Consider the following 10,785-nt stretch of genomic DNA (forward strand, 5'->3'; position numbering starts at 1 on the left):
GACCATGTTTTGATTAAAATATATGCTGACTTATGGACCTTGTTATTGTGATCTAACTGTGAAATTTTTTTTTAGGTCCTTAGTACTTTTGCATAATATTTATTTCGGTTTTTTTTTTTTTTATTGTTGATTTAAAAAGGGGGAGAAATTTAGCAAAACTGAATGTAAGCAAACTGAGCATAAGCATGACATGATAAATTCAAAAGCATGATTGATAATCTTGACACCTTCATGAATGCATAGTTTATACTTCATGAATGAAATTATAAATTTATTGAATGTGAAATACATTTCATTCAGAGGGAGTTAGATTTGTTATGTAATGATATCATGACTTATGGAAATTATTGAAAAATTTAATAAAAAATCGTTTGTATTTTATTATGTTATTTTGGGGACTTATTGTCTATCTTTTTATGCATGATGAATGCAAAGTTTCTATTTTGTGCCTTCACTTGATATATACCTTTGCTTATGGTTGCTCTTTGCCTTAGCATTTATATATTTTCCTGATATCTTACTCTTTTTGATTGATGTCAAAAGGAGGTGAATTTTTGGGCAAAAATTGAGTATGATACTAGCATGACATACCTAAGCATATATATTGGCTCAACTATGAAATGATATATATGAGCATGATAATTGATCTTGAATTATGACACGATGTGATATTAAGCTAATCTTGATATATGATAATGATATTGAAATTGATCATGAATTCTGATATGCTTATTGAGATTGATCTTGATATTGCAAATATTGTTAAGTTGATGCTTATTGTAAGGGGGGGCCTTTTTAAGGCTTGCTCAATTTTTTGCTCCTTATTTATCATCATCAAAAAGGGGGAGATTTTTGGTCTCACAAGACTTAGAATCTTATTTTGATGACAACAAACTAAAAGAACTTAACATATTTGGTTAAGTGATGATATTTTAGGACACAAGGATTATTGAAAGCTTATACTCCAAATAAAGAAGATCTCATAAAGTTTATACTATTAAAGCATGGATTCAAAGATGATTTGATGAAGCTTAAAGTGAATTAAAGTTGGAAGTCAAGATAGACTCAAGAGATGGAAAAACATGAAAACTTAAGTGCTTAGAATGTCAAAGTCTTAAGAAGTCTTTATGTAAGTACTTCAAACAATTTCAATATGGATATATGAAACTCTTAGGTTAATTTCTTGGACCTAGATACTTTTTAAAATACTTGGAAAATATTTTTATAAGGTCAAAAGTTATTTCAAAATTGTTAAAATTATTTTTGGAATGAAAAGCACCAAAATAGGATTTTCCAAATTTTGTTATTTTTTTTATATCCTCATTGATGAGTCTTTTTCTCTATCAAACACTCATTATATTAAAAAGTGTTCAACATAAAAGTTGAGTGATTTTATCTTAAATTTTTGTTGATACCAAGAACGTCTAATTTGGAAATGTGTAGAAAAAGTTATGATCAAAATACTAAAGGGTGGTCAAAGCTGTCAGGCGGCTGACCTTGTCTGTTCAGGCGATTGAACAGCAGACAGAACCACTTCAGGCGACTGACCCTATGAGTCCAGATGCCTGACCCTATACTGACTTAAAAATATGCTAAAATTTAAAGTTCAGATGACTGACCCCTTGAGTTTAGGCGCTTGAACCTTCAAAATTCAAATTTTAACAACTAGGAAACTTTCCAAAAGAGATTTCTTGACCACCAAACTTTGTGAAAACTAGGGGAATACTCCAAGCAACTTGGGAAACACGAAAAATACTCTCTAAACTCTATAAATACATGATTAAACCCAAGGATCAAATACACCAACAACTTACAAGCAACAAATTAATCAAATTCTTTCTACTTTTCAAAGCTACCTTGACTATACTCTTATTGAATTACTTGCTGCAATTTTACTTAGAAAAGTTCATGGTTCTTTGCATTTTCAGTAGGTTATTCAAACCTAAGAAAGAACCCCGGTGATATATATACTTTAACGTCATCTTTCTATATTGTGATTTTGATTGAAGTATATTGATTTCAATTGTACTAATCTACTATTTTGATAGTGTCATTGTATACCAAATTGTTTCTTATTTTTCTTGTAGTTTTTTACGGTTCAAGGTTGGTTGAATCGTTGTACCGAGCATGTGATATCACTTGGAGAGGGGGCTCCACCATGAAGGAGGGATTGTAACGGTTGGAATCCTTAGGTGGTCTTTCCTAATCCGAGGATATAGGTTGGGTATAAGCCGAACCTTGTAAAAAACTCGGTCTCACTCTCTTTCCTTAAACTCTTTTTATTTTTTTGTACATATATAACTGTGTGGTTGTTTATTTCAATTCTATAAATTGTGTGGATTGGATATTAAATAAAACAAAAATTAATTTGACTTTGGGATTATGGAAACCAAACGGGAGTACGTTGGTTGATCAATACTTTTTGCAAAAACCATAAGGGAGTACATTGATTGATTAACACCCAAGACTCATTAATTGAAAGTTTATTTAAAATCTGAGTTTTGGAAGAGTGTTGGAATTTTCAAATATGCTTCATTAAAATAGGGCTTTTATCAAACTCTACTTTGAGTTATTCAATCGCTGAAACTTGGAAGCTTTGCTAAATTTATTCTTTAGTGTGAATCTTGTTTTGGTTATCTTGTTGAGAGGATTGAATTATTCAAAAGCTGAAAGTATTACATTGTGAATCATTGGTTTGTGTTGATTGAATCAATTTATTGGTTGGGTGTTAATTGACATTGTTGTAAGATCAAGTTGATTTACTCATTCTTAAAGTTTTAAAAGTGAATATTGATTTCTAACTGGTATTGTAATTCAAATCATCCTTGTTTGAGTACTAAACTTACAATAAGTTGTGAATCTATAAAAGGAGTTAAAAGAAATTTTAAAACCCAATTCACTCCCTCTTGGGACTACACCTTACTTTTCAACCGGCTTTCTAGTTTATGCCAAACTGCTGCCGGAGAATCTTCCTCCATCACATGATAACTTCATTGGCCAAACACAAACGTATTGTAGAAACGACCTTTGCTTGCAATTCTTCCCATGTTGCATCATCCATACCAACCGGTTGAATACCCTGTCGAGCCTTCGTCCTCCCTTGTTGCACAAGTATATCCTTTACTCTCCTCTACCACAAACCAAAATTTCCAGTTCCATCTAATTTGACAATGTCAAATCTTGCAAAAGATGATCTTGACACCATGACAACAATCACTCTAATACCAAATTTGTTGTATAATGATCGGATATAAGATGCACAGTGGAATAAAACGCAACAAGCAATTGAAACACAACTAGTAAATGAGAAACTACAAGAACAACAACACGAGAATTAACGTGGTTCGGCAAAGCCTACATCCACGAAAGCAATTGGCACAATAATTTCACTAAGAAATACGGAAGTACACAACACACTTCACAATGATCTCTCTCTTTAATCAATACACCCCCAAAAGAACATAAATAGGACTCCCTAAAAGGTTTCCCTCCAATTACCCAACCACACCAACGTCCATATTCAAAATTTGAATTTCTTCTTACAGCCCAAGCACACTCGTCGACAAGCACATGGGACTCGTCGACGAGTCAAAGCTGTACACTCGTCGACAAGTACGGCCACTCGTTGACGAGTCTTCTGCTGCCAGCGCAAGAAGACTTCCAACATGTTTTTCTTTCTTTGTTTTTGAGTCCAAACAAGTATAAGAGTCACACATATAAATACAACAATTTCCCACCTAGTCAATTTAACCAAAGAATCTTGATGGGTGTTGGCACATTTCTTAGGCTCCCATTAGAGAAACTCAAGTTGCCTAGGAAAAGCTCAAGTGTGGACAACCCTAATCAGTACGCCCTCTCTAACCTTATGACACCTTAATTGGTTTAATGAATTAAGCCTGCTTGGTTTGCACAAATTTTCAACAAGTAACCTAGACCTACATGTGACTAAATGTTCATATAAGTTATTTGATGTTTGCAAGTTGCATAGGATAACGTGACAACACTAGCAATGATCTTAATAAACCCTATTATACTAACTCAACACCTAAACAAAGAGGAGATTTCTTTAATGTAATTTAACTTCTCCCTCTATTCTCACTTCCTTTTTTACATTGACCATCAGAGATATCTCCCCTAGGATAATACAGGGGTCTCCCAAGTCATCTATTTTGCAGTGGTGTGCAAGATCCAATCATACTTGCTATTGACCATGACAACAAATGGTGTGACATTATAATATTAAATTAGTAGGTTTGGAAGAAAATCCCCTCCAATTATTCAAACTTCCTAAAATCCTAAGATGTTCTTAAGACTATAATAACAATTAATTTATTTCTTGTACTTTAAAAAGAAACCAATAAGGATATAACATGAAATAAAAAGAAAAAAAAATGATTTTTTTTAAAACTAAGAATCGAAAGTTTTAAGTTGTGGAGTATGGTGATGACCAATTTTTTTTAAAAAAAAATCTGTAATATATTATGAAAATACCATACTTCATATGTTAGCATATATATATATATGTGTGTGTGTGTGTGTGTGTGTGTGTGTGTACTCATATGTGTCCCTAATATATTCTCTTTATCAGTTGCCTCGTAACTCGTACGTTACTCCAAAATATGAAATACTGAGGTTGGTCCAATCCTGTAACGATGCTAGCTTCACTTAATAATGGTTGAAGCCTTCTATTTGGTGTGCAAAATTCCCAAAGGCGCATTCATTGCATCTTGCTACTCGACCCCAAGTTCTCTAGCATGTGACACATGGCTAACCCTCACCAATAATTCTTATGGGAGTCCCTTTATGATATGTGTGGTTACTTTTTGTGCTCCTTATGTGTCCTTTTGGTTTTTGAGGCACACATGTGTATGCCATCACATAAGTTCCCTATTAGCCTATAGCCCACAACTCACCACAAGGTGCTAGTTTTGTGCCCTCTTTGTGGATTTTTTCACATCTTCCTATCTTCATCTTTCTAGCTTTCTACTTCTTTAGCATCAATACCCCTTGCACTTACTTCCATTCCAGTTCTAGCGACTCTTTCTAATTGTTCTCACCTTAATTTCCCTTATTGTTTTTGGTATGTCCTTGATTCCTCCCTTTTTCTTCTTTGTAGTCTTCTTCTTAGTAATATTGAGTTTCTTAAGTTATGTTTTCATTGTTATTCTTTTTGTAACTCCTTCCTTGTTTATTTTTTAATATTTTCTTCCTAATTTCTCATCTCTGACAAGACAAAAACCAATAGAGGGGCTCTTTTGCCTCTTATAGTGGATCTACCTCCAACCTATTTCTTAGTAAGAAGAGGCTATTGGTTATGGTGAAACCATCTAGGAAAAGGAAACCTAAGAGAAAGCCTCTTAGGATTTTAAGGAAGAAAACTCATTCAGTGGGGACCTCTCCCCTATGAAGCGTAATGGCCAATTGGCTGGGTATGCATGACAAGACAAGGGGATTTCCCATGCTTGATGTACAAGTATTTCATCCCCCTCCTCCAATTTCCTATGTATCCATAAGCCTAACAAGAGGGGCTCTTGTCACTTTCCAAACTAGTCTTTGCATTCCTCTTCACCCCTTATTTGTTCAAGTCCTTAATTTCTTCAAGGTTTTACTTTTCGACTTTTTCCCACCTCATGGTAGACCTTCACTAGGTTTGTTGTGCTCCTCCATGAATGCAAGTTTGCTTTTGCATGCAAGCAAGTGGGTTAAGTGAGGTCTACCTTAATAGGATAGGTAATCAACTAACTTACAAAATTAGAAATACATAAGGAAACTTGTACATCTACTCCCTAGCTTAAGGTATTATCACTTTAACTGAGAGACTAGGGGTGTTTATTCAAAACACATGCAACCTAGTAATGCAGGGGAGACATGTCAACTTGGTAGGAGTGGTGTGTAAGTAAAGATTTTGCGGTATTGCTTAAGAAACCTAGTATTGCTTAGGGAATTGGAAAGTGATCCAAACTCCCACAATATTAATTTGTTGGGCCTAGGGCAACTTAGTGGAGATCGGTGCATAGGTCCCTATTTTGCACTTGATATCCTTAGAGAACTAAGGCAGCTTGTTATAGATTCATGAGTGGCTCAATTTCCCACCTAGTCAACTTGACCAAAGAATCTTGATGGGTGTTGGCACATTTCTTGGGCTCCCACTAGAGCAACTCAAGTTTCCTAGGAAAAGCTCAAGTGTGGACAACCCTAATCAATACGCCCTCTCCAACCTTAAGGTGTCTAAATTGGTTTAATGAATTAAGCCTACTTGGTTTGCACAAATTTTCAACAAATAACCTAGACCTACATGCGACTAAATGTTCATATAAGTTATTTGATGTTTGCAAGTTGCATAGGATAATGTGACAACACTAGCAATGATCTTAATAAACCCTATTATACTAACTTAACACCTAAACAAAGAGGAGATTTCTTTAATGTAATTTAATTCCTCCCTATATTCTCACTTCCTCTTTTAAATTGAACACCACAAATATCTTCCCTAGGATAATATAGGGGTTCCCCAACTCATCTCTTTTGCATTGGTGCACAATATCCAATCATACTTGCTGTTGACTATGACAGTAAATGGCGTGACATTATAATATTAAATTAGTAGGTTTGGAAGAAAATCCCCTCCAATTATTCAAACTTCTGGAAATCCTAAGATGTTCTTAAGCCTATAATAACAATTAATTTATTTCTTGTACTTGAAAAAGAAAACAATAAGGATACAACAATAAATAAAAAGAAAAAATAATTTTTTAAAAAAACTGCAATACATTATGAAAATACCATACTTCATATGTTATCATGTATATAAGTGAAAAGGTATTTGAAGATGCCATACTTCATAAGTATATATATGGTATTATGCCATACTTCATATGTTATCATATATACAAGTGAAAGGGTTTTTGAAAATACCATACTTCATATGTAATCATATATACAAGTGAAAGGTCTTTTATACCAAACTTCATAAATTATCATATATACAAGTGAAGAGATTTTTTTTTTTATAATTTTATTGAATACTTGTCATTCATGGAGAAGTGCTAGTCTTTTTGTACTCTTTCAAAGGAAAGGTTACTTACTATACATTCTTTTTTTTTTTTTTTGGCAAAAACAAAAAAAAAGTTATGATAGAATACCTTAAAATTTTCTTAAAATTTAAATTTAGGTTTTCAATCCCCATTCCATTTGTTCTTAATTTGTTTTCTTGTCTATTTATTTCCCATATAATTCATTTTAAATAATTATTTAATGTCATGGCCCTATTCCACTATAAATTATTTGGACCCCCCGCCCCCCTCCCCCACCCTCTGTCTCGGTCATTCATCACTCATTGCGCCGTATCCCAGAAACTACGTTGTTGGACGGCCAGAAAAGCTGAACTACGTTGCAAGAGCTACAAATTCTACAGAACCCCAACTTCCGCAAGGACCTATTTTCCTGCGTGCTCGTGCCAATACGAAAGTCCATCGCCATTCCTTCAATCTCAGACCTCTCTCTCTCTCTCTCTCTCTCTCTCTCCTTTGAATTGGATAAAGATCAAAGTCGGAGGAAAAGGTCAATCTCTTGGTTTTCACTTTTCAATCAAATTTTGGCCTGAAAAATCGACATTCCATGTAAGTTGGTACACACATTGTTATTTCTTCCGTTTCGTCTCGGATTTGCCAATAATCTAGCAATATTTGGACGATGGAAAGCAATTATTCAGCCCTTCCTAGGGGCTCATTTGTAGAATTACAATTACACAATGATAATGATGATCTCTCTTCACTCAATAACTTTGCACCCACAAATCCTAGATGCTCTCCCGAAAAAGCCCATATCAAAATGCTTCCCGTTGACATAGAAGGGTGTTTGGACTCGAAGAATGGGAGAGATCTTGACGACAGTGATGGTGATTTTGATATTGACAATTATCCGCTCATTGCCAGTGGCATCAATAAGGATTCTGGGATGTATGGTGCCGTTTTTAACCTCACCACCACGATTATTGGGGCTGGGATTATGGCCCTACCGGCCACCATGAAAGTGTTAGGTTTGGTTTTAGGTTTTGTGTTGATAATTTTGATGGGTATTTTGTCAGAGATTAGCGTTGAATTGCTTATTCGCTTCTCGGTTTTTTGTAAGGCATCATCATATGGAGAGGTGGTTCAATACGCATTGGGTCGTCCTGCGAGGGTTTTGTCGGAAATTTGTATAATTGTGAACAATGCAGGCATTTTAGTAGTTTATTTAATAATTATGGGGGATGTTATGTCAGGATCTAGCCATCACATTGGGGTTTTCGATCAATGGCTGGGAACTGGGGTGTGGGATCACAGAAAGCTAGTGATATTGGTCATTGTAGTCGTTTTTCTTGCACCACTTTGTTCTTTGGAAAAGATTGATTCACTGAGCATGACTTCAGCTGCTTCGGTAGCTCTTGCAGTTGTTTTTGTTCTGGTTGCTTGCATTATTGCATTCATTAAGCTAGTTGAAGGGCGAATTGAGACACCGAGGATGGCTCCAGATTTTGGGTCAAAGAGAGCAATTTTGGATTTGCTTGTAGTGATCCCAATCATGACAAATGCTTACATATGTCATTTTAATGTTCAGCCGATATATAATGAGCTTGAAGGCCGCTCACCCCAGAAGATGAGTAGGGTGGGTAGGATCACAACTGTTCTCTGCATTGTGGTTTACACTTTTACAGCAATATCTGGTTACCTACTTTTTGGGAAGGACACTGAATCTGATGTGCTAACTAATTTTGATAAGGACCTTGGGATAAGGTTCAGCTCAGCCCTCAACTACATTGTTCGGGTTGGGTATATTTTTCATCTTGTCCTTGTTTTCCCTGTAGTCCATTTCTCCCTGCGACAAACGGTGGATGCCTTGGTATTTGAGGGATCGGCTCCGCTTTCTGAGAGTAGGAAGAGGTGCTTGGTCTTAACAGTAGTACTGTTGGGACTTGTTTATTTTGGCTCTACTATGATACCCAACATCTGGACAGCTTTCAAGTTCACAGGGGCTACAACAGCAGTCTCTCTGGGTTTTATATTCCCATCTCTTATTGCCCTAAGATTGCGTAAGCAAGGGGCAGTTTTGAGCTTTGGAGAGAAGCTCTTGTCTTGGTTGATGTTGATATTGGCAACTATAGTTAGCATTGTTGGAGTGATTGGAAATATCTATAGCATCAAAGGCCAAACTGAATGATTCTCCTTTTTCCAATCTGGGGGCCTCACTTTCCATTTCAATAATTCAGTTCACCAGACTTGATTCTGAAAGTTGTGGGAGAGACTCCTCTGGATGCTATGCTTTTCATCAATTTCATATCATGCACTGGGAAGGTCTTTGAGTAATTCTCTCCTTATCATGACGGTACGGAGTGCAGAAAAGGGCGAGCAGAAATTATCTAAGTGGTGCGTCCTCTTTATGAGTCTATGACTTCATTGATGGCATAACTAATTAGTTTATTTAAGCAACAAGAAATTGACAACACCAGAAAATGGGGAACATGTTGCAATGGATGCACCACAAAGTTTTAGTTGATTTTGATAAATTCACTTATTGGTTCAGGAGCTGGTTCATGCTGTAATGTCCCCATGTCCACGATTTACCCCTCGCTTTTCACAGCAGGGAAGGATTTTAACTGTATCATGCGACATATCTGCTTTATACTTTTTCATGATTTTTTGACTTTATGTGCTTATAGCACCCTCCAAGGCTATCTTGATTCATTTATTGTTGCCATTATACTGCTGTTTGATTATTGTCATTATCTGTTTTCTGTCATTATAGTGCAATGTGGTGCAATAATATAAATTTATGGCTATTTTTTTAAAAAATGTCTCTCTCATTTTTTGATTTTTCCTTTTTGTTATCTTTGATTGGTTCATCTGTCGATTGCTTTAATCCATTCCTGCCCTCCCCCTCCCCATTTTCATCATTCAAAATTTTGTTGTATGAAATTTCATCATAGTTGTACTATATTACTGTCATTGAAATGCCTGCACTCATCGTGGATCTCATTTCACAAGTGAAGATACCTCCTGGAGCTTTTTGTAACAACATTCAATAATTGAAGAACCTGAAGGTTTGGGTTTCTATTTTCTGCTGATCCCATTTTAAATTGTCCATCTTATGTTTTTTTTCCCCATCAATTTCCGACGAAGCATGATGGCATTAATCCTGTCAAAAGTCCATTAATTCGACATCTCTAACTTTTCAGTTTTCAGTGAAATGCATTCCAGTTTGTAATAACTGTCAAATGATCCCAAATCACTTTTGAGTTGAAGATTGCATGTAATTTTAGATCTTAGAAGTGATTCTGCCTCATTTATGAGCTGCTCCAATGGAGCACTTATTTATTACAAATTTTCATCTACTTGTCTAATATCTGCATCTATATCACAGTACCAATAACACTTCAACTGAATGAAAAAGTAGTGCACATCTGTGAAAACATTGACAAAATAAATTTGGGCAGTTGACAAAAGGAAAAATGAACAAAATATATTGGGGCCAATTGGAGCTTTATCTACCTTTTTTAAAAGTATTCTATATTTTACCAGTATGGAAATTCAACTGCCTGTTTTCTATGGAGCATTAATGTGTTAAACATGAGTAAATTTTCATTGATCCACAAATGAAGCATAAAATGTTGCTATTTGTAATTTTTTAAATCTCAAAATGTTTCATTATTCATCAACTCAAGATTATGTTAGTTTAGAAGTGAACTTTTGATAGGGGACTAATGAAGACTTCAATGTTGTGTTTGGGAGCATCGATTTTGACTTTGGA

The 10,785-nt window shown here is 35.2% G+C and overlaps 1 protein-coding gene across 1 annotated transcript; it reads left to right on the forward strand.

Moving 5' to 3' along the window:
* Positions 1-7,311: 7,311 nt before the first annotated feature.
* LOC131158402 (amino acid transporter AVT6E) lies at positions 7,312-9,738 on the forward strand. The gene has a single exon (XM_058113249.1). It carries the CDS (start codon positions 7,693-7,695, stop codon positions 9,196-9,198), a length of 1,506 nt encoding a protein of 501 aa, XP_057969232.1. The 5' UTR covers positions 7,312-7,692; the 3' UTR covers positions 9,199-9,738.
* The last annotated feature ends 1,047 nt before the right edge of the window (positions 9,739-10,785 follow it).

Source organism: Malania oleifera, chromosome 6 (genome assembly GCF_029873635.1).
Source record: "Malania oleifera isolate guangnan ecotype guangnan chromosome 6, ASM2987363v1, whole genome shotgun sequence".
Lineage (NCBI taxonomy): Eukaryota > Viridiplantae > Streptophyta > Magnoliopsida > Santalales > Ximeniaceae > Malania > Malania oleifera.

Excerpts from the sequence above, each read along its gene's own strand:
- LOC131158402 (XM_058113249.1), top strand. The coding sequence starts at position 7,693 with ATGGAAAGCAATTATTCAGCCCTTCCTAGGGGCTCATTTGTAGAATTA.